Source organism: Vespula pensylvanica, chromosome 8 (genome assembly GCF_014466175.1).
Source record: "Vespula pensylvanica isolate Volc-1 chromosome 8, ASM1446617v1, whole genome shotgun sequence".
Lineage (NCBI taxonomy): Eukaryota > Metazoa > Arthropoda > Insecta > Hymenoptera > Vespidae > Vespula > Vespula pensylvanica.
In genome coordinates, this window is record NC_057692.1 from 480,530 (window position 1) to 504,149 (window position 23,620).

The following is a 23,620-nucleotide window of genomic DNA, read 5'->3' on the forward strand; positions in this document are numbered from 1 at the left end:
ACTAAAAATTTATATGAAATATTTGCCTTTCACATATTGTTATTATTTATTTTTATATCCATCCTTATTCAAAATTTAAAAATCTACACATGTACGAAACATTTACACGGAAGTTTAGATAAGGTTGGTTGAAAGTGAAAGTTGCACTGTTGCATTAACGCTAACATGGCGACATCTGGAGATTGATTCTCCAAATTTAACGTCAATTAATATTTACTGTTTGTAGTAATATATTGTCATAGTGCTAATAACGATAATATTTCCGTAAGTGTGATACGATACAATGGAAAAAGTTTCTCATAGAAGTGATATTGAAAGATCGAGGAAAGACACACGATGTAAAGGGAGGAACAAAAGTTATGATAGAAAATATGACAATGACGTAGAACGCTATTCCAAATCTCATAGAAATTCCAAAAAATCGAATACTAAAAAAAAAAAATCCAAGGATCGTCGAAATTCATCGACATCACGAGAATCACGGAAAAAATCGTCCAAACATAAAAGCAGAAGAAGGTAAAGTACTTTTTGAGATAAACTTCTTTAATTCTAACCTATATTACGTACGTATTTTTACTGACTCCAGATATCAATCCATTACAGATCATCCTCATCCTCGTCATCTTCATCATCATCATCTTCGTCTGTTTCATCGTCATCGTCAAATGAATCGAATAAATCTTCTTCGTCTTCTTCGGATTCGTCCTCCGACTCGACAAAACTTCTAGAAAAATTACAAAGACAACGTCAAAAACAAATAGAAGAACGTAAACGTCAGAAGGAATTGATGAAAGCTGCAGAGACTCCAGAGGAGAAGAGAATAAGGAGATTAAAAAAGAAAGAAGCTAAGGAAAGAAAACGTAAAGAAAGAATGGGTTGGGACAACGATTATTTGCATTATACAAATACTGATAATCCGTTTGGAGATGGAAATTTGCTGTCAACGTTTGTGTGGTCAAAAAAATTAGAAAAAGAAGGTTTGCTTGGTGTTAGTAGAGAAGAACTTGAGACTAGAAATAGACATAAACAAGAAGAAAATAGAAAAGAATTAGAAAAGGTTAAAAAAAGAAGACAAGAAAGAGAATTGGAAAGACAACAAAGAGAAGAAGAAATGACGCTATTACAGAGAGGAAAGGAAGCGGCGCAATTGGAACAATGGGCGAGACAAGAGGATCAATTCCATCTCGAGCAAGCAAGATTACGATCGCGTATTAGGATTCAAGATGGCCGTGCAAAACCAATAGACCTTCTTGCAAAATATATTAGTGCAGAAGAAGAAGTTGATGCTGTGGAAATGCACGAACCATATACATATTTAAGAGGACTACACGTTAAAGATTTGGAAGATCTCATCGAGGACATTAAAGTGTATAAAGAATTAGAAAGAGGAAAGAATTTGGATTATTGGAATGATATAACTGTAATTGTCGAAGATGAATTGCATAAATTGCGTAAATTAGAAAGATCTGAGTATGAAGTAGGTAAGTCATAATAGATAGTCGTAATATGACTACTTGGAATTTAAAGTTTTAATGTAACTGATTAATGATCTCTCTTTTTTTATAGCTGTTGGTAGAAGAGAAGGGATTCATGCATCTGTGGCAAAAGATGTTACTGCTATTTTCAAAGGAAAAACAGCAGCTCAGCTAGAATCATTACAATTACAAATTGAATCTAAAATTACTGGAAAGCCAGAAGGAGTTGATATTGGTTATTGGGAAAGTCTGTTGTCGCAATTAAAAGGTACTATATACTAACTTGATATAAATTACATATATTTTTTATTTATTTATAAAATTATTCAATCTTTATAGCTCATATGGCAAGAGCTAGATTAAGGGATCGGCATCAAGAAAATTTACGTAAAAAATTGGAAGTCTTGATCGCTGAACAGGGTGTAGCTAGAACGGAAAGCGAAGCAGAAGGATCTCAAGTACCAAGTGAACATTCTACAAAACAGGATGAACCTACTACTAGTAACGTTGCTGAGAAGAGCGAAGAAAGTCAATCGGAGTACGTGTCAACGTGGTTTCTTTTTATGTTTTTATTTTTTTTTAAATATATATATATATATATAATTATATCAATTATCGTTTCGTATGATTGTTATAGCGACGAGCAAGAAACTGGGAATGCAGCGGATGACATGTTATCCGAATCATTTTGTGAATATGAAACAGGTGGTTACTCGCCGAAATATATACCTTATTCTCAATTGGAGCCAGGAACGATAGTTACTTTAGAAGAGGACGATAATCAACGTTTAGAATACGCTAGAAATCAAGTACTAAGTACTGGACGTAAAGTTCAAAATGTAATGACCGTAGAAGAACAAGCGATGCACAGAGAAGCAAGAAAAAACATGGGTTCGGATGAGGCACAATTTAGCGTAGAATCATCATTGGAAGCACAAATTTATTTATGGTCCGATAAATATAGGCCACGGAAACCAAGATATTTTAATAGAGTTCACACAGGTTTCGAATGGAACAAATATAATCAAACGCATTATGACATGGATAATCCACCACCGAAAATTGTACAAGGCTACAAATTTAACATATTTTATCCCGACCTCATAGACAAAAACACAACACCAGAATATTTCTTGACTCCATGCGCCGACAATAAAGACTTTGCTATTCTACGATTTCATGCCGGTCCTCCTTACGAAGATATTGCATTTAAAATTGTAAATAGAGAATGGGAATATTCGTATAAAAGAGGTTTTAGATGTCAATTCCATAACAACATTTTTCAATTATGGTTTCATTTCAAACGATACAGATATCGTCGATAATATGTTAGGATTTTATATTTATTTATATTTGTAAATAAAAATATAGTTTACTAATTATACTCTAGCTAAAAGAAACACATTTTTTAAGATTATATCTACGATAAAAAAAATAATAAAATATATATTATAAGAAATATAAAATAATAGAAGAAATTATTTAAAAAATGGACGATTTCTTCTCATTTTGCATACCCGCATTTATAACATTAAAACGATAAAATTTAGAAAGTTTCACATTGTTATATAATCAGAATGAATATAGCGCCCATATTATATTCCATTATTTAATATTATCAGTATTGACAAACATTGCAATATCTGGGCCTGTATTAATTTCTTGTATATCATTCTTAAAAAAAAAAAAAAATCGTATAATATCTAATACATGCATATAGTATTTTATTCGCATTTATCTCGTAATATAAAATTTTGCTTCGTGAATAGATTAAAAAAAAAAAAAAAAAAAAAAAAAGAAAAAGAAAACAACTAATAGAATGTAAAAATTCGCAAGTTCTAATAATAAATTATAAAAAGAACATGTGTCTATAAACTGTCAGTGTTCCGACTTGGACGTTTCAAAGGCTTGAAATATTGAATGTTTCGAAGCGTTAGCGAGCCGATGACGGAAGGGTAAGTCACATAAAATACGTACATATACCAGAAACGAGCTCAATGGTGCTCGTTGGATCGATTTTCTCGGCCACCTGTATTTTCACCGCAAATACATTCTTACAATCAGTGAGAAGCGTAATAGGCACTACATATATATGAAACCAATGGCAAGGTAAACCTAAGCTCAGTGCACCGCGTAATTCGCTACTACGGAGACGTGTGTTCACGACTACTTTTTGTCTTCTTTCTTTCTCTTACGATTTTTTAACATTATGCATAATTGAAAAAAAAAAAAAAGAAAAGAAAAGAAAAGAAAAGAGAACTGCCAATTGTCGTCGTAGTGAAGATTGCCGAGAAAAAAGAATTCTCAAAAGCGACATTGTCATATCGAACGCGATCGAACTCGTCAAACGTATTCTCTTTGTGTTTATTTCATGTATCTCGTATAGAAAAACCACGTAAATCGTACGTGTATTATCGATTGGAAAATCTTGAGTGCATTAAGATTTGTTCACTTCTTTTCTTTGTTTTCGAATTTCTGAACGATTCGAAACATTAACCTCGATTCGATCTTTTCACGAGCTACATATAATAATCGTCGAAACGACGCTACCTACATATACATATGTCGTAGATGTACGTAAGATATTCACATTAGCTTAAAGATACGCGATCTCGGAAAAAGTTTAACGTTCCAACGAATCATTCTTCGAAACAAAAGAACGATTACACGATTATATATCGAGCACGATTTAACCGGCTTTGCGCGTGAAGGGGAGCGCACGAATTTAAGGACAAACAAATTTTCTTCCGTATATCTAAATTAACCATAAATGTCTCTCTAAAACTACGCGTTACAATAAGATCGCTCGCAATTGAACATTCGGGATATTAGAAAGATTGTTTTCTAAGTTGTCGTTCGAAGACGATGATGAAATTTCAACGTGATCGACATACTTGATCGTTCTCAATCACCGAAAAATCTCTGATTCGTTCAAATTAGAAAACTCATGTACATTCAAGAAGAAAGAACGAAATATCAAATAATAATGTAAGTTTTGTAGGTTTCTGATAACCGAGAAGTAACTCAACTACCTCGAATAACTCAAACTCTCGATATTAGCATCCGAGAAAAAAAATCATCATGAAGTGGAAACGAGAATCCATGGAATTTTTACCCGAGAAGACTTTCTTGATAATAAGGGACGATTTGGAAGATTGCAGAGGTAATTGAAATTTTTATACTTTCTCTTCTTTTTTGCGTAAACGAAAATGGAGATATTAAGAGAGTAGAGAGAAAAGAGAGAGAAAGAACAAAAAATTATTTCGTAGCACCCGAAAGGACGAAAAATAGGAATAGGAATAGCAACAGCAACAGTAGCAGTAACAGTAGTAGATGCCGATCTACCGACGAAGATAGCGATGGTTCGCAAACGAGATCGTCGTTAGAAAAAACGAGTACTTGGCCGCCAAAGATAAAACGATCTCAGCCTCTTTACGAGGAGATCGAGCGACCGAAAACTGCGAATCTTGATAAGCCTACCGTCCTAAATCCAGAACTAGTCGACAAACTCGACATGTCCTTGCTGAGTAAGGAATTATTTTGCGATTCTATGACGCGTTACCAGCAAGAGCTGACGAAGACGATTAGTGGGGGCAACTCTACCAGCGCCTTTTTCCCTTCCAACCGTCGTCGTCAAACCGTTCTCCTCGGTCTCCAACAACAACAGCACCAACACCTTCGCCCTGCTTGGAACGATCGCATAGCTTTACGTCAGAAACGTCGTAGCTTCGAGCAGATCCTCGACGCGAGATTTTCTCAAATCGAAACTGTCCCGGAATCGACGAAGATGCAAAAGCAATCTCGTCTAATCAATCAAGAAAATTCTAATTTCGGAAAGAAATTGTCGTCGGACGTTAAAAGATTCGATAATAATAACAACAGGTACTTGCGTTTCGATCAGAATTTTTCTCTTTTTTTTTTTTTTTAAATTAGGGATCCTACTTTACTTCACCCTTGTCTGTTTTTTTTTTTTTTTTTTTTTTTTTGATATCTATTCTTATAGAAACAACGCGAACGGCCCGATCAAAGTTCAAACGTTATCGTCGTTGAGGAAAAAGAATTCAAGAGCCAACATGTCGGACGTCGAGGTCTTCACGAGTCTGACGAGCAAAAACGTTCCAGAACCGTGTAGAACTTGCGGACGATCGGATCAACCCGAAAGATTTCACAGTCATCCGAAGGATGGTAGACCTGGAAAAACAAAAATTGCTATGTCAGTATCGTCGAAGAGCAAGATGTCGGTACCAAAGACCATTCAGAAACCGATGCCATTGAATTTTCGCAGCGATAAGAATAAAACGAACAAACCGGACGAAGCTATGACCGTTCGAGATGTTAAAACGAAAGAGATTGTTTCTGAGGAGCGATCAAATCGATCGATGAGACCGTCCTCAGCTCCGATAAGAAGAGGACCAAAAACTGTAACTTGTTACATTTGTGGTCGAGAATTCGGCACTGCTGGCTTTCCCATTCACGAACCCAAGTGTATGGAGGTGAGATCGATTTGTATAATATATTTTTAATTTTATAGGAAAATATCATTCGATGTCAATCATCATAGAGCAAAATTGATAAACGTCAATGGTAAATGTTGAAAAATCGATGAGGAAGCGAGCGGTCGAGTATCGTCGAAGATCATATCGGATGTGTTTAAAAGATTGTTATCGTATAGAAGCTATATAGAGAAGTATCGTCGTTGGATCGTAGTTTGTCGTGCATTATGCAACGTATACACGTGGTTCGATATGTCTCTTATGACCTCGGCAATGACATACACGCCTACGATAGGACGCACGATTCGTCATATATATATATATATATATATATATATATATATATATATATATAAGAGACACTGATCGTTTCGCCTATCTCGTGTCAATTTTTTTTAATGACGTCATCTTTATATACTCTTATCGATTTTCGATACGTGCATATCGCGCGCGCGTGTGTACGTTGTGTGTCCGTTCATATACATTGAATTATATATTTGTTAGATCATTAAAAGTACGATGAAACTTTATATGAATTATCGAGATATACACGTTTGATTATTTATTAACAAATATTATCGCGTTTCAGAAGTGGGAACGAGAAAACAATTCTCTACCGGTCTCCCAAAGACGACCTAGACCTAAACGACCCGAAGTTGCAATTGATCATTCGGAATGGAACGCAATTGCTTGGGAAGAGAGTCAGGTCTTTATCGATGCGATTAACACATGATAGATAGCTTGTTAAATAGAATGTTGCTGATAAGACAATTAACGACCGTCCGCATTGGATCGAGTTGATTTCATTTGGTTGATAGGGTTGATTACGTAGAAGGGTGCACTTAAGAATCTCATCAGCATATATTAAGTTCGTTTATATCAGACGAGAAAGTCCTATAAGGACGTCGGTTTATGCCTATTTGTTTGGTGCATACGAAGGAGAGAGAGAGAGAGAGTGAGAAAGAACGAGTCTAGTCACGCACTACGGTTCAACCCTATCGTGTTCAAGGTGCTGACCTAGATTGATGACATGCGCTTCGTTCTTAAGGCAAAATCGAGACCATGATTAAATAAAAAAAATTCTAAGCCGCAATGCGACTCTTGGAAAAAGTATTCGCTCGTTCACAGTGCAATTTCGCACTTAAGATTTTATTCCATTTATATATTTATAATATTTATTGTTGTTACATTATTCTATTATTAATTAATCAATCGTACGTTACAGACGCAATTGGTTCCTTGCTCGAAATGTGGAAGAACATTTTTACCAGAACGTTTGTTGATTCATTCGAACAGTTGCAAAGCTAGTCCAAAGGTTGATAAATAAGAAATAAAATTTGCATTATATCGATTATTTCCAATCTAAATTCTTACCTTTCTGATCGCAGAACTTGGATAAAGAGAAAACCGAAAAAATAGATGTTTTTGGAAAATCTTCAACGACCTCCGCTCGAAGCGGTCCTCCTATGGTATCTTGTCAGATTTGTGCTAGAAATTTCAGCACAAGAAGTATAAAGATTCACGAACCACAATGTATGAAACGATGGCAAATGGAAAAGGAAGAGAACTCGCAAAGAAGGGGCTCGTCACACAAAGGAAAATCATCCCCTACTGCGAGCTTGCAGGAAAATTCTTTGTACAGCCCTAATGGGGTGAGTCATCAGGGAAAACACACTTATTGTATTCGGTTTATTTAAGAATTTCAGTTTTGTATCATTTCATTTCATTATAAAAAAGTACTAATAAAAATAAAGTACTTATGGAAATTTGGTATTTTCTTAATAATTAGATCGTACTGCGTGTTTTCGTACGTCGCGTAATAAACATAACGCCGTTAATAATTTTTACAACAAAGAAGAAGATACATGAACAGGCATAAGAATGCATAATACGTTGATTTTAGGATATATCGCAGAAACGGACGATCACCTGTTATATATGCGGCAGAGATTTTGGAAGCAGTAGTATAACCATACATGAACCGCAATGTTTGAAAAAATGGCATTTGGAGAACAACAAATTATCGCCTAAACAAAGGAGAAAGGAACCGCAAAAACCAGACATTATTTATACGAGTCGGTATCGGTCGTATACATTTTTTCCCACGATTAATTTTATTTCTAATCACGTACGTATGTTTTTGAATCAGAAGATGCATCTACGGGGGACGCTGTAATAGACATATCCGCGACGGCAGAAGCTAATTGGAAGACTCATCTCAATCAATTAGTTCCGTGTAAAAATTGCGGAAGGACTTTCAATCCTGATCGTGTAACTATTCACGAAAGAAGCTGTAAAGGAAATCGTTGAAGGTCGCATCGTACATTTTAAGATCTCATAACATATATAAATGCATCTGTTCAAGTATGTAACAGTAACGATAACCATTGTTGATCACACATAAAAAAAAGAAAAGAAAAGAAAAAAAAAAAAAATAATTAACTTTAACACGTTTTTTGGAGAAATACGGATATTAGGACTTGTACGATAAGACGATAATATTTGTTTGAATTACTCGAATGTTGCAAGACTTATTACGAACAATTTGCTTTTAAGTTAATTTCGTTTTTAATTCTATACATTCGTTATTGTTTATGCGTGTGCGTGTGTGTTATGTATGTACAGATACTATTAGATTTCTCGTATTTTATAGATCGAGTGAATTACCAAATAATATTTGCTATGTAAAGTGAATAAACTGCAAGTAATGTTGTACAACATTTATGAATTTTCGATCGCTTGTCGAAACGATCGCTCATTCGCATTAGCAGACAAAAAATTCTCGTTAATGGAAATAAAAATGTATTTTCATTCGGTTTAATATGCAGAGGGCAGCACCTACTATAAATGCCATTTGGGAATACGTCTTTAAAGGCATTCTGAAATCCAGAGAGCGTCGTGTAATGTTAAGATATTATATACATGTATATCTAATAGAAAAAAGCCTGTATATAACGTCGTTTTTCTTACATGCGTATAGCGTCATATGCAATTGCATCTTCGATGCGCGCGCAACAAAGTCGACGTGGCGGGGTTTAAGACGTACCGATTGGTCGAGGCGATGGCTTGAAATGCGAAGACTCCCTCTGTAGCACATTAAACGTTCTGCCCTTTCGCAGAACTCCTGTTCTTTCCCAGGGAGTCCGCCATTGTTGGTGCACGTATATTTCTGACCACAGCAACGGACATCGGACAACATCCAAAATGGTACGTACGATCGTTAGAAAGTATCGCGTGTAAACGAATCTTTGTGGCTTGCCAAGTGCAGAGGTGTAAATATTTTTGAAGACGCGTTCTCAACTGGGTTCAGATAAATTGTAAACTGGCGGATTACTCCGGATTGCGCAACTTCCTTCGTGAAGAAATTTCGAGTCCTTGCGAAGGATCTGCCTGGACAAAGATTGTTCAGAATCCTGAAAAAAATGTGCCGTAACGTTCCTGATAAATTTCACGTCGAAAGGGCTGAGATTCGTCGATGTTCGGCATCGAAATATGTTCCGTGTGCCGTTGTAAAAGCAACGTGTCATGGAACGCTCTTTGGCTCTCCTCTATGGGAGTCAACGTGCGCAAAGGAAACATCGTCGACTTTAAAGACAAGCTTTTAGCGACGCCTTCTGAATTGGATGTATAATAAAAGGGTATCCAAATAAAATTGGGAGTGCATACAAAAATTTGATATAGGCGTCTAATACGAACGTAAAAATTTGGAATCGTTATTGCTTTAAGTTCGGGGATTTCATCGATAAGAAAATACATAGACGTTAAATAAATAGACGCTTAATTAATAGACGCCAAGCTTTCCACATTGGAATGGATAATTTACTTTCGATGTAAATCATAGAATACCTACGTTGTATATTTTTGTCAAGATTTACAAGGCTTTGCTTCCAATATGGTCAGTATCTAAATTATTTAAGAATTTTTTTTTTTTTGTACAGGGATAAGCTTTGTAGATTTCCGTTTAATTAGAATAATATCCGATTTTGTAGGTATTTGATTGTACATTTATTTTGGTTAGAATTTATATCATTTTTTGTTACTCGCGATATATACAAACATCTTGTATTTATTTTAATTACTTTCTTACTTTGTCGTGTCAAGTTTGATAAACTGCGATGTTATGTATTTTGGAGTATCGAAACTATAACGGCGTAATGATATAAGAATTGTTGATTTTGTGTTTGGATATAACATTTTTTATTTTATTTGTTCTAAATTCAATATTGGATCTTCTTTGTTTTAGGTGAATTTCACGGTAGACGAGATCCGTTCCATGATGGACAAAAAGAAAAACATTAGGAATATGTCCGTCATTGCTCATGTAGATCATGGAAAATCAACTCTGACTGACTCCCTTGTATCAAAGGCTGGTATTATCGCTGGAGCTAAAGCTGGTGAGACACGATTCACGGATACGCGTAAAGATGAACAGGAGCGTTGTATCACTATTAAATCGACGTAAGTACATATCAAAGTAAGATGCGTCGGTGATTAAAAATTATATTATAATAATGATATAAATAATTTCTCTTATGCGCAGTGCTATATCTATGTTCTTCGAACTTGAGCAAAAAGATTTAGTCTTTATAACGAATCCCGACCAACGCGATAAAGATGAAAAGGGTTTCTTGATCAATTTAATCGACTCACCTGGTCACGTGGACTTCTCTAGTGAAGTTACAGCTGCTCTTCGTGTTACGGATGGAGCTCTTGTTGTTGTTGATTGTGTGTCCGGTATGTTATTTTATGTTTTAGCATGTGTTTCCTTCCAGCACAACAAGTGTCACTTTGTAGTGCGTTAATCGATTTGTACAAATTAATTAATTTACTTTGACAATGTTGACAGTGCTATAATGGAAGGAGAATAAAGAAAATTGTGTTGAAACGCTGTTAGTGAACCTCTATCTTTATGTTCGTTACTAATACGCTAAGACACAATTTCTACAAATATATCGGTTAAAATTATATACTTGAAATACTCAAAAGCATAATTTAACCTTTTGTAATATCGTTTAGGTGTCTGTGTACAAACGGAAACTGTACTTCGACAAGCCATCGCCGAACGTATTAAGCCTGTTTTATTCATGAACAAAATGGACCGTGCCCTATTAGAATTACAGCTTGATAGTGAAGATTTGTATCAAACATTCCAACGTATTGTTGAAAATGTAAACGTCATTATCGCAACGTACTCTGATGACGATGGACCTATGGGTGAAGTCAGAGTAAGTATATCGTCCTTTAAGAATTTACCTTTCGGAATGTTTACTTACACGGAATTAATTTATTTACTCTTTAACAGGTAGATCCAAGCAAAGGATCTGTAGGTTTTGGTTCAGGTCTTCATGGTTGGGCTTTTACTTTAAAACAATTTTCCGAAATGTATGCAGAAAAGTTCAAAATAGATGTTGTTAGGCTTATGAACAGATTATGGGGTGAATCTTTCTTTAATCCAAAAACCAAGAAGTGGAGTAAACAAAAGGAACCGGATAATAAACGGTCATTCTGTATGTACGTCTTAGATCCAATTTACAAGGTAATTTTTTTAACATTAATTTCATGCATGGCATCTTCCATACGTCATATTATCTTTGTTTTATTGTTATACTTATACGTTGTTAACGTCGTTGTAGGTATTTGATTGTATTATGAATTTCAAAAAAGAAGAAGCAAATACACTTTTACAGAAACTAGGTATTTCTTTAAAACCAGAAGATAAGGACAAGGATGGAAAAGCACTTCTTAAGGTATATCATTGTTTTATCATCAATTTATACGTGATACAATAAGGAATTTCCGTGATGATTGTTCTTTACTTTTTTTCTGACACCTCTTCTGATTGATAGTGAGTGATAATTCGAACTTGGACTGAAAAGAAATTTGATTTATCTTTATTGTTATATCACATTTCGTATTTGAACTTATAAGCTACTTTTTTTTTTTCTTTTCAAACAGGTTGTTATGAGATCGTGGTTACCAGCTGGCGAAGCTTTACTTCAGATGATTGCCATTCATTTACCTTCTCCGGTAACTGCACAAAAATATCGTATGGAAATGTTGTACGAAGGACCGCTCGATGACGAAGCTGCCATTGGTATTAAGGTGATTATCTCTATGTCATACTTGTTTCAATGTGCTCATGAATAATTTAAAAGTTTAGTAGATGCTTTCAAATGATGATTATGTTCACAGACCTGTACTGAGATTTAATGACAGATAATTAGAACAACTGATTAACAATAATTACTTCGATCGTATTATTTCGAATTTTATTTCAAGCAACTCTGCAATATTTTCTATTTAATTTATTTCTTCTACAGAACTGTGATCCGAACGGACCTCTCATGATGTATGTATCTAAAATGGTACCAACATCTGATAAGGGACGTTTTTATGCTTTCGGACGTGTATTTTCTGGTAAAGTGAGTACTGGTATGAAAGCCCGTATAATGGGACCGAATTTCCAACCCGGAAAGAAAGATGATCTATACGAGAAAGCTATTCAACGTACTATCTTGATGATGGGACGTTACGTCGAAGCGATCGAAGATGTGCCTTCTGGTTAGTAAATAGTATATCCAAGTTCTTTATGTACTGAACAACTTGTACAAAATCGTTTTTACTTCCTACTGTTAATTTCATGATGATTTTCTTCACAGACCTGTATTGATTAAAAATGAAATAAAATAGAACGGCCATCTGATGTAAAATTTTTAAAGACAACGGTATATACGAGTTTAACTTCAATGATGTGAAAAATGTGTTTTTTCATTTTTGTACAGGTAACATTTGTGGGCTTGTTGGCGTTGATCAGTTCTTGGTAAAAACTGGTACGATTACCACATTTAAAGATGCGCATAATATGAAGGTGATGAAATTCTCGGTTTCTCCTGTCGTACGCGTAGCAGTTGAACCCAAGAATCCTGCAGATTTGCCGAAGTTGGTCGAAGGTGCGTATTTTTCAAATCAATAAAAATTCTATTTATTTATATAGAAATCTTAATACAATAGAATTAATGATGATATAAAAAGAGCATTGGGTTATGAAAAGAAAACGATGATTCTATCGAATATCTGATTAGTATAAGTCTTGCAAAACATTTTTCATGATGTTTTCCACGTCACTGAGTTAATAATAAACGTTGAAATAGGTTTGAAACGTCTTGCGAAATCGGATCCTATGGTGCAATGTATCATCGAAGAATCTGGAGAGCACATTATTGCCGGTGCTGGTGAACTTCATCTTGAGATTTGTTTGAAAGATCTTGAAGAAGATCATGCTTGTATACCTATTAAAAAGTCTGATCCCGTCGTATCGTACAGAGAAACTATTTCCGAACAATCTAATCAAATGTGTTTGTCGAAATCTCCTAATAAGCATAATCGTCTCTTCATGATGGCTTGTCCAATGCCTGATGGTCTTGCTGAAGATATCGACAATGTATGTGAACGTTCAATGACATTTTTCTTTTTTTCGCGCGTTATACTTGGACTTAACGTATTATTATTTACAGGGCGAGGTAAATCCAAGAGATGACTTTAAAATACGTGCACGATATTTGAACGAAAAGTACGATTATGACGTAACCGAAGCAAGAAAAATTTGGTGCTTTGGACCAGACGGAACTGGTCCCAATATTCTCGTTGATTGCTCCAAAGGAGTGCAATATCTTAATGAAATCAAAGACTCTGTCGTAGCTGGATTCCAATGGGCAACGAAAGAGGTGTGTTTTGTTTGAATAGCTGTGTAGCCGACATATATGAATTTATGCATCGATGTTAATCCCGTTACGTTTCCAGGGTGTTCTTTCCGAGGAAAATTTGCGAGGTGTCCGTTTCAACATTCACGATGTAACGTTACACGCTGATGCTATTCACAGAGGTGGTGGACAAATTATTCCTACCACGAGACGTTGCCTTTATGCCTGTTTACTCACTGCCTCGCCACGAATCATGGAGCCTGTTTATTTATGTGAAATTCAAGTACGCCTTTTGATACATATTTATTTATTTATAAGGTACCTATCGATAAATGATAATACTGATTTATATCCGCAGTGTCCTGAAATAGCAGTTGGCGGTATTTATGGAGTACTCAACCGTAGAAGAGGTCATGTATTCGAAGAACAGCAAGTGGCCGGTACTCCAATGTTTGTAGTTAAAGCGTATCTTCCTGTAAATGAATCGTTCGGCTTTACTGCAGACTTGCGTTCCAATACCGGTGGTCAAGCCTTCCCCCAGTGTGTATTCGATCACTGGCAAATCTTACCCGGTGATCCAATGGAGCCGACCTCTCGACCATACCAAGTTGTGCAGGTAAATAGAATAAATTTCTAGATCAAGTTTTAAACTTGTCCACGAGCATAACTGATGATAATGAGTGATAAATGCATTGTCATTTTTAATTTCGTGGGAAAGTAATTGTTCTCAGTTTAGGCTATCTAGAATTTTTTCCTAGTTCGTCTGAATAGGGGATCGTACATAAATATAAATATAGATGAATAGTACATGTATGTGTGTACACGCGCGCATATACGTATGTACATGTATTATAAATTTTCTAATAAAAAATGTTCATTCTTTTTCAACAGGACACGCGTAAGAGGAAGGGTTTGAAAGAGGGATTGCCAGATTTGAGTCAATATCTCGACAAATTGTAACCGATAATTTGCACACCGTATGCGCTGTAAAAGAGCGATGTGCGAAGACTATAATTCATTTTGACACAAAAGAACTCCACGAAATGTTTTTTGTATCAAAACGAATTAGATTCTTCACGTCGCTTTTTTACTGAAATTAATGTTATCTTTTGTTAACTGTCCCCAAAAATCTCCGGATCAGCAATTCTGTTTACCAATCATGAAATCGCAACAATACTGTAACCTTTCCGAACATGAACAATATAAAAAGATTAAACAGAAGATTAAAAAAAAATATACTACTGGTGGTATAATACTTAAAATCCATTTCAAAATGTCCTTAAAGATTTATAACTTTTAATTTTTCCTGAATGATATATAAAGTATATTAGTTTTCATATATCTTCGTATACATTTAAATAAAAGATAACCTCGATGTTATTAGTTTATTCATTTTTAAATTTTCTTAAAATGTTAAATAATTTATACACATTACGCATATTGATTAATTTTTACGAAGATCTGTCTCCTTTCATTGTATATAGATATTTATCGTCTTATTTTCAGTTTGTTAAACTATATTTGATATCATACTTTCTATCTAACGACCTAAACCTTATTTGTTATCTTTTGTATTAATATAATTATATTTACAAATTGTTATTTTTTGACGGCCTTGATTCAAATATTACACAGGATTTATCGTATTTTTATAAATTCCAGCGAGGGATTGAACTGCTAAAAATATCACGTCTCTTCTTGAAACCCCAGTTAATGCATGATGCCATTCATTGTGAGAAACCTACAAATTGTATGAGTTGTGTATTCCAATCGTTTTCAAATATATTTAATAATGCGCTTCGCATACTTGTAAACTGTTGGCCATTAAACTCCCAACTGTAACCGATAATCCAGACCATTTAAGAGGATAATCTTCTGGCGTTGCTTCTTGTGCTAATGCAACTATTTGACTTGGTACAGGAGTCATTTGAGTAAACGTTTGAAGATTTACATTGTGTTTTGGATCATTAAGAAGAATCACTCCTAAATCGTACCACTTGTCTTCACCTATTTCTAGTAAAAAATTTTCAATGGCAATGATAGGAATATCCTTTGGCAAAGACGAAATATTGCGTGCCGAGTTGATTCTCTCTTCGGCACCTTTCACACCAGCAGCAAAACCAACTGGTTGAGTAGCTATGGCAGTACAATCCACTGATATACCACTAAAAGAAGATAATATGTATTCTTATAATACAGTCTATGTAAAATGATGGAATAGAAAATATTATCTCGTTTCATATTTGGAATATTTCGTACTTACGTTACCGTTGCTTTACCAAAAACTGCTTGGAAAGCTTGACGAACTGGACTTATTTTTACATCCTTGTCAGAAGCAACTATGACTTCTATATCACCGCCTGAATCTAAAATGTACATTTGTAGCAAAGACTTGTATATATTTTGATACATTAACTGATGTATTGCGCAACAGCATACATAAAGAAATGTTTATATTTATGCACACACAGTTTGTGTATTAAATTTGTTTATGATAATAGAAGTATAATAGAAGTATGCATTGTGGAAACTTCAAATGTTTTTCTTGTTAGTCATGTATATAAGATATAAATACATTGTAGAAACTAGTAAATCTTTCTTTTCATAAAGAAATTACTTTTGCTTAGTAAACATTGACTTAATCAAAGCAGAAATATATCATATATGATTTATGTCTAAGCATAGTGATCGATTGAAAATAACTTGTGTACGTGTCTACACAAATATCTACATATTAATATCATGTATAACTTAAGCATTTATAAAGGACAATGTTTTTTTTGCGTGTAAGCAAGAAACAAAAAAACATAAAAACAACCTTCCATAATCGTACAATAAACATATAGGATTATTTGAAAGAAGCTTTAATGAGTTACGATTAATCAGTGATACAAATGCTGTCATGCAATATACTTACAAATGAACTCACGCATCTGTGGATCTAATGTTGTGATCATAGTATTAACGCTATTTTTTGCCTTCTCCGCAACTTTGCTTAAAACATTGCTATTAACTACGGTCTCTTTTACCCAAGAGAGCAAACCGCTACCAACCATTCCAGAATCTTGCAATTGTGTTTCTACCACTTCGATAGCTGAATTTGTAGATGCTTGTGGCGCAGAAGTAATTGGATATTCTTGTTGCTGTTTATTTTCTGTAGAAGTGTTTGATACAAGTTGTTTCTTGACCAATTCATTTTGCTTTTGTACAGATACATTTGTATTTTGAAGATTTTTTTCAAAGGAAACTGTAACAGGGTTTGAAACAAAACTTGGCAATGCTGCTGGTGGTGCTACATTTGAAAATAAATTTCCCGTAGACGTGGAAACACCCAGAGGTGTTAAAAGAGATGTAGACGATGATAAACTGCAAAATGAATCTGGAAATTAATGAAAGTTTTATAATTTGTTAAAAGATCTTTTATATCATTTACTCTATTATTACTATTTTCTATTTCTTATTCTATTCTTTTAGATAGACATTAATTCGTTATACGTCAACTGTTTTTATTTCGATTTACACAATCACGTAAATAGAATCTATAAACAAAACATGGCAGTTCAAAAGAATCTTTCAGTGGATGAATAGAATTCAAGTTGAATCCTCTCAAATTAAAAATTCTTTAAATATATTGCGACAGAAACGGCCGCATTGAAATATAATCACATTTTGACATATAAATCATTTGACGTGAAACGATCCAGCCTTGTCATTTTGACAATTTTCTCACGTATGTATTTATATGTATATAGTACACTAACCAGTTTTTACAATCTCGCCAGGCATAGAAGTTTCGTCCGATTTTTTTTCTACAAACTCGAACGTAGATTCTCCGTTAGATTCGTCTGTCATTTTTAATAAACTTCAACAATTTGATCGGTTGTAATATTAAAAATTTTATTGTGAATTTTCTTTATTATATATTCAACGAATAATAAGAATTTTCAATAGTTGCCACGTGACAAATGGCGCTGCAGTATCTCCACGAAATAACAAACTGCAAGTTTGGAATTTCCTTCTAATTTTGTTGTAAAATGAAATAGTTCTAAAAAAATCTAGATAGATATTGTTTACGAACAGTAATATCACATACTTCGTAGAAAACAAGGAAATACAAGATCAAGAGAGGGTCCTCGTTCTAGTCTTAATGTCACTTACGAATAATTCTTGGTTAAATAAATCTAGAAAACTGTAAAAACGTAAGAAATTTATAAGTAATTCTTTTGAACGATATAATTTTATAACAATGATAGATTTAATATCTTCATCGGTTTTTTTTTCCAATCGAAGATGTTTTCTACGATTTAAAAATTGGCGCCATCGTAAAGTCATCTGCGTAACTTTATCACGGTTCTATACATTCTCTCAAGGAAAACGTCAAAAGTGTTACGAAGAGAAAATCTTGACTGATCTTTTGATGGTTAGTCTTGATCTTAATTGACTAGTTTCGATAGCGATTATACGTGTATCGTATAGATGCACGCTCTCAGCTGCTCCTAGTAAATCGTGTATATTGTACATACTACGTCTGACTGTGCGAAATTTCAAAGCTTCAGGATTTATTTATAGTATAAGTACCATGTCGTGTCGATACAAACCTCGTGGACCTCTTCTACATTGGATCATGTTATTCGCCTTCTGATTCAGCACAATTACAGACGTTTCATTTATAACGCATAATACGTTTTAGTGGTCGATGCGGTGAACGACACAAGGAACATCTAATATATTACTTTATATTTCATTCTGTTTTTTTTTTCCCCATTATTGGTGCAGTAATCGGAGATAAATAATGAGGAAGTTACGATCGAGTATTTTTCATGACATTTACAATCAGCCATATGATGAGTATTCCAGACATAAGTTATACTCTAGCAGCAAAGGTAATTTGATTAAATATCTTTCGTCTAATGAGAAAATATTTTTAAGATATCCTGTGACAAGATAAAGTAGAATTTCATGCAAATAGATGCTAATATGTACAAATTTTTTTTCTTCGTTCTAATATACTAATCAATATTTTTTCATCGTTTTATTTCTCCAAGATGTTAATCATATTTTGTATTACAGCTAGTTTGCAACTTATACAACGCATGTCATTATTGAAAAGATTAAAAGTTCATAATGGTTGCGTAAATTCCATATGCTGGAATAATACAGGTGATTTAATATTGTCTGGTAGCGACGATCAACATCTTGTTCTTACCAATGTTTATAATTATCAGGTATGTCTGTGTGATATCATAATTTCATATTCGAATATGCTTCTATTTTTTCTTTTTTTTTTTTTTTTAAGTTTTTACTCATTTAAATGTGGCCTACTTTTCTTGACCGGTCTATCGCTATTTCTATGTATCTATTTGAAGCCGATATATATAAGTGAATTAAGGAAGCAGTTTAATATGATGCATTGAAATTTTGTAAATTCCTTTTGTTTCCCCATATATTTCTAGACCTTGTTAATCACACAGTGCCAAGATTATTTTTAACTTTACCCTTGAAAATGTTAGAACAGTAAGAATGTCATATTTATATATAATATACAATTCTCTAGTTTCTTTAATGAAATTAAACTTAATCAATATATTTTATGAAATAATATATAAGAGTTTTATTTATATCTGTATATTTTCTTTTTTTGTGGGATTTAATCCACTTATCTAGATACTATCTATTGTGACGATTTTGATATTATTCAGTGATTATAGTATATAAAAGATAAAAATACCATTTCTATATTATTTTTCTTCTTAAAGGAAATACTTTTGATAATTAATTTAAGTCAAGGTCCAACATTGACATAGTCAAAAATGCGATAGGCTTGCCAACTGAATGGAAACTTTTCAATGTACTTTAATCAATGCTATTTTAGTCTTGCATTGTCATCAATCTAGAATTGTATATGTAATTACCAACTTATAAGGCTGATATTTATTACTAAGATTCTAATTTCTTAGGACATTCATGTATCTTATTGTAGGGTATGAATGATCGTGTGATATCTAATTGAAAGTATATAATGCTGATTGCAGGTTTTAACTGATCATAAAACAAGTCACAGAGCTAATATATTCAGTGCCAAATTTTTGCCGAATAGCGGCGACCACCGTATAGTTTCGTGTAGCGGCGATGGCATTATTTTGTATACGGGTAAATATTTATTTGTAAAACTATTAAAATAATTTATGTATTAAGCAATTTATATACGTTAAGTAAAATTTAATATCTGAAATAATGTTCTATCGTTTGACAGATTTAATGAGAAGAACAGAAACGTTTCATAATCAGTTTACATGTCATAGCGGTACTACGTATGAAGTAGCCACGATACCGGGTGAACCTCATAGTTTCTTAAGTTGCGGGGAAGATGGAACTGTGAGATGGTTTGATCTCAGAGTAAAGGAAAAATGTAATGTCGCGAGATGCAGAGAGGTAAAATAATATATTGGACTAAGCTATAAATAAGATCTACAAGGAATGAAATATGCCTTGATTTTATAGGATGTATTAATTTCATGCCAAAGAGCTGTAACTGCTTTATCTGTTAATCCTGTAATGCCTCATCAAATTGCAATTGGTTGTTCGGATAGTACCGTTAGAACGTTCGACAGAAGAATACTTGGAACGCAGGCTACAGGTAATCTCAACATATTAAACATAATTTTTTGTCTAAATATATTACTGAATACACGTGTTGCATATTATAGGTTGGACAGATAACAGTGGATCGGTAAGACCGCTATGCAGTTTTACAGTGCCAGAATTCGATGGAAATTCTTACAGGATAACATCCTTAAGTTACAGTCCAGATGGACAAGACGTTCTTGTCAGTTATAGTAGTGATCATTTATATTTATTTAGCATGAAGGTATTTATATAGTCTATCGAAGTTTTGTCAACGCTAAATGAAATTGCGAGATAAAATTTTTGCATTATTATTCTGTTTTCAGGATCAAGGTAATGTACATTTAAGAAAAGATATACAAATGGGCAAGGGCAAAGGTAAAAAACATCCATTGAGATCTCCTCAACCTGTACGCCGTTTGAGATTAAGAGGAGATTGGTCGGATACAGGACCCGATGCACGTCCCGAACGAGAAGGAGGTCGACGTAGTGGAACAGGTAAATCATCATGATCTTATTATTTGACAAGGAATAAGTAACATCTTATTGACGTCTTATATCTTATAGAAATTGCTCAAGCTAGGCCAGTTTTACATACTTCATTGATGCAGAGAATGACGGATGTCCTTAGCAGAATGTTAAACGATCCAGCTACTCGTGCGGCCTTAAGTGGAGGCGGAGAAGATAGTTTGGAAGGTGTTATAGATCAACAAGAAAGTAATCAGCGTAGTAACGATAATAGCACGGCATCAAATGCAGATGCGAATCGTGAACAGCAACAAATAGAAACAGAAACGGACAATGATGTACAAGTACAAGAAAATACATCGTCCCTTGATCAATCTGAAAATCCAAATAATGATGAAATAAGAAACGAAGTCAGAAATAACTCTGTACCATCAAACGATACTCAAGTTTCTTGTGATTTGGCAATTCAAAGTTCATCCGTTTCAACAAATAATTTTAATACAGAAGAACCAATAAACAATGATTTGGATGATGTCCAAGTGACGGAAAGTCAAACTAATTTGTTAGAATCAAATAATACGTCTACTAATTCTGCGGAAACTAGAAGTAGCGATGGAGAATGTGATACGGAGGGAGAAAGTAGCAACGCTGAGACGAGTTGTCATACAGATATGGCTTCTAAAAGAGAAGAAAATATGATGGAAAATCTACAGGATAGATTAACGACAATGAGAGACGGATTTTTAGAAAGGTAATCTAAAAATCTTTTACCCGTAATAAAAAGTATTTACAAAATGGTATATGCTATCTAATATCAAATACTACCTACAGGCATGGAAGTGAACCAGCTGTTAGTCTAACATATTCCGATAAAAGTTCGACTAGGGCTACTATATCCTTGGGTGTTGCGGATGAAGTTATTCGGGATAGCTATCACGCAGGTACATTTTCAAAAATTCTTTCTATTTCTATTCGATCTAACAATTTAAATACTTTTTGTTATTATTTCTTAGGACCATCTGGAAGTCAAAGTACTGAACGTCTTGATCCAGGTCCAAGTAATAGTTATAAAAAACGTATGTTATATAGAAGCGTTCAAGAAAGTAAGTATGTGCGATATTACATCGCATTGTAGTTCAGAAAGTTTAATATCTGTTATCTCTTTTCTCTATAGAGAGTGATGACAGTGCTTATATTGATAGCGATGACGAAGATATACCATCTCATCATAGGTGAGCAAAAAGCAAAGTGTCAATGAATATTATCATCCTTGGTGATTATAATAAACATCAAGGTATGGATGCACACATGATGATATATGAAAATATTTTCGTTAGATTGGTCCATCCAGTTGAAGCTGAAATGGACGAAGCTATTGCAAATGCTCGTACGTCGCAAGGCCAAGAATCATTCGATGAGACGTACTTGACAGAACTTTGTGTTAAACAAAAATATATGGGACATCGAAATGCCAGGTATGAATTATATCTCATTGTTAAATATTAATGAGAATTTGGGACATGCACGTATAAATGATATCAAGCAGGTATATTGAAACGTGTCGTTCGTTGAATAAAATTGAAATTCAAACTGCATCGATAATATCAATAATTATAATAATAACAAACAAATAAAAAAAAAATATATATATATATATAGGAGAGATGCAAAGTGTTAAATATATACGTATATCTTGTGATCGTAAACTTAACATCTTTGTCAAAGATTTCCAAAAGTGATTAATGAGAAATTAGATAATAGATAAATTTCGTGATCATAAATTATTTAATAATAGTAACAATCATTATAAAGATCTTCATTAAAACCAAATCTCTTCGGCGAATTTGGATGTTGTCATATCGATAACCGTATCCCCTCCTCCTACATTCGTGTGTATTACATTATATATTGATTATTTTCTAAGATTTAATCGGAAGCCAAATTATTGACGTATCATGTTCCGAAAAAGCCTCCGAGCGGACTGGGCTATGTCTCATAGGCCCATTAAAATTTCTGATCAGTTGTCCTTCCCTGGTTTGACTCTAGTTTCTTTAGGACCATGATCAAAGAAGCCAATTTCTGGGGCAACGACTTCGTCATGTCAGGTAGTGATTGTGGACACGTATTTGTGTGGGAAAGAGACACTGCAAAATTATGTATGTTGCTCGAAGCCGATCAACATGTTGTTAATTGTCTCCAACCACATCCTTACCTACCAATGTTGGCTACATCAGGAATTGATTATGATGTTAAATTGTGGGCACCCATCAACGAAGAGTCGAGTTTTAACGAGAAATTTGCGGAAGACGTAAGTTACTATTCGGTTTTGTAATTCTATTACTCGTAATAATATATTAATTTCGTTGTTATAATTTTCAGTTGAAGAAGAGAAATGCTGTTATGCTGGAAGAAACCAAAGATACGATTACAGTACCTGCCGTTTTTATGATCAGAATGTTGGCATGCTTGAATCAGATACGCAGAGGTAGTGAAAATTTATGACAGTATACTGAAGGGCTTTTTTAATTAGGCCATTGTATCTCATAAGTTACAAATATTTTTCATTCATATGTTTTATTATCTTTTTGGTCCGTTGTATTGACGCATCAATGCACTCCTATTATTTTGAAACCAATGCTTGTAGCGTAGGCGCTTTTTGTTGACTTTTGAACCTTCTTTTCTCATCGTACAGGAATAAATTTAATGCATATTCTACACGTAAATAAAGAAAATTATATAAATATATATATATATATATATTTATACACATATATATATATGAATGCTACATATCAGATTGGCGAAAAAATGATGAAAAATTGAAAATTCAAACTTTTCTAAAATATCAACTATGTCGATG

At 33.9% G+C, this 23,620-nt stretch overlaps 4 protein-coding genes across 8 annotated transcripts in view; 3 read left to right on the forward strand and 1 right to left on the reverse strand.

Annotated features, from left to right (window-relative positions):
* The first annotated feature begins 158 nt into the window (after positions 1–158).
* Positions 159–8,688, forward strand: LOC122631309 (cactin). Its single transcript, XM_043816872.1, has 13 exons — positions 159–516; positions 604–1,481; positions 1,567–1,743; positions 1,815–2,013; positions 2,113–2,616; positions 3,575–3,584; positions 4,915–5,357; positions 5,479–5,968; positions 6,558–6,674; positions 7,194–7,283; positions 7,357–7,620; positions 7,872–8,043; positions 8,118–8,688. The coding sequence occupies exons 1-13, from the start codon at positions 284–286 to the stop codon at positions 8,276–8,278; spliced, it is 3,738 nt and encodes a 1,245-aa protein (XP_043672807.1). The 5' UTR covers positions 159–283; the 3' UTR covers positions 8,279–8,688.
* Positions 8,689–9,047: 359 nt separating this feature from the next.
* On the forward strand, positions 9,048–14,904 carry LOC122631300 (translation elongation factor 2). Its single transcript, XM_043816839.1, has 14 exons — positions 9,048–9,175; positions 10,212–10,426; positions 10,509–10,702; positions 10,985–11,193; positions 11,271–11,504; positions 11,602–11,715; positions 11,924–12,070; positions 12,289–12,529; positions 12,751–12,918; positions 13,120–13,409; positions 13,483–13,692; positions 13,769–13,951; positions 14,027–14,284; positions 14,560–14,904. Exons 1-14 carry the CDS (start codon positions 9,173–9,175, stop codon positions 14,626–14,628), a joined length of 2,535 nt encoding a protein of 844 aa, XP_043672774.1. The 5' UTR covers positions 9,048–9,172; the 3' UTR covers positions 14,629–14,904.
* A 135-nt stretch (positions 14,905–15,039) lies between these two features.
* LOC122631305 (protein PRRC1-B-like) lies at positions 15,040–17,648 on the reverse strand. Of its 2 annotated transcripts, none has more exons than XM_043816865.1 (5): positions 17,430–17,648; positions 16,598–17,047; positions 15,932–16,034; positions 15,476–15,833; positions 15,040–15,409 (listed from the first exon to the last, which is right to left on the reverse strand). In XM_043816865.1, the coding sequence occupies exons 1-5, from the start codon at positions 17,518–17,520 to the stop codon at positions 15,296–15,298; spliced, it is 1,116 nt and encodes a 371-aa protein (XP_043672800.1). In that variant the 5' UTR covers positions 17,521–17,648; the 3' UTR covers positions 15,040–15,295. The 2 variants fall into 2 exon arrangements, with proteins under 2 accessions (XP_043672800.1, XP_043672799.1); XM_043816864.1 differs by having other exon boundaries at positions 16,586–17,047; positions 17,430–17,647.
* Positions 17,649–17,747: 99 nt separating this feature from the next.
* LOC122631301 (DDB1- and CUL4-associated factor 6-like) overlaps positions 17,748–23,620 on the forward strand; it is a 6,665-nt gene continuing 792 nt past the window's right edge. Inside the window, exons 1-15 of one of the 4 annotated variants that reach the window (XM_043816840.1) lie at positions 17,748–17,867; positions 18,445–18,551; positions 18,739–18,893; positions 19,701–19,818; positions 19,922–20,100; positions 20,170–20,305; positions 20,376–20,536; positions 20,619–20,790; positions 20,860–21,511; positions 21,592–21,701; positions 21,774–21,863; positions 21,935–21,992; positions 22,098–22,235; positions 22,807–23,068; positions 23,140–23,245. In XM_043816840.1, coding sequence (XP_043672775.1) covers positions 18,461–18,551; positions 18,739–18,893; positions 19,701–19,818; positions 19,922–20,100; positions 20,170–20,305; positions 20,376–20,536; positions 20,619–20,790; positions 20,860–21,511; positions 21,592–21,701; positions 21,774–21,863; positions 21,935–21,992; positions 22,098–22,235; positions 22,807–23,068; positions 23,140–23,245 — 2,428 coding nt within the window. In that variant the 5' untranslated portion in view covers positions 17,748–17,867; positions 18,445–18,460. Of the gene's footprint in view, positions 17,868–17,969; positions 18,552–18,738; positions 18,894–19,700; positions 19,819–19,921; positions 20,101–20,169; positions 20,306–20,375; positions 20,537–20,618; positions 20,791–20,859; positions 21,512–21,591; positions 21,702–21,773; positions 21,864–21,934; positions 21,993–22,097; positions 22,236–22,806; positions 23,069–23,139; positions 23,246–23,620 lie in introns of those variants that run through there. The other 3 variants (XM_043816841.1, XM_043816844.1, XM_043816842.1) reach the window with 3 other exon arrangements.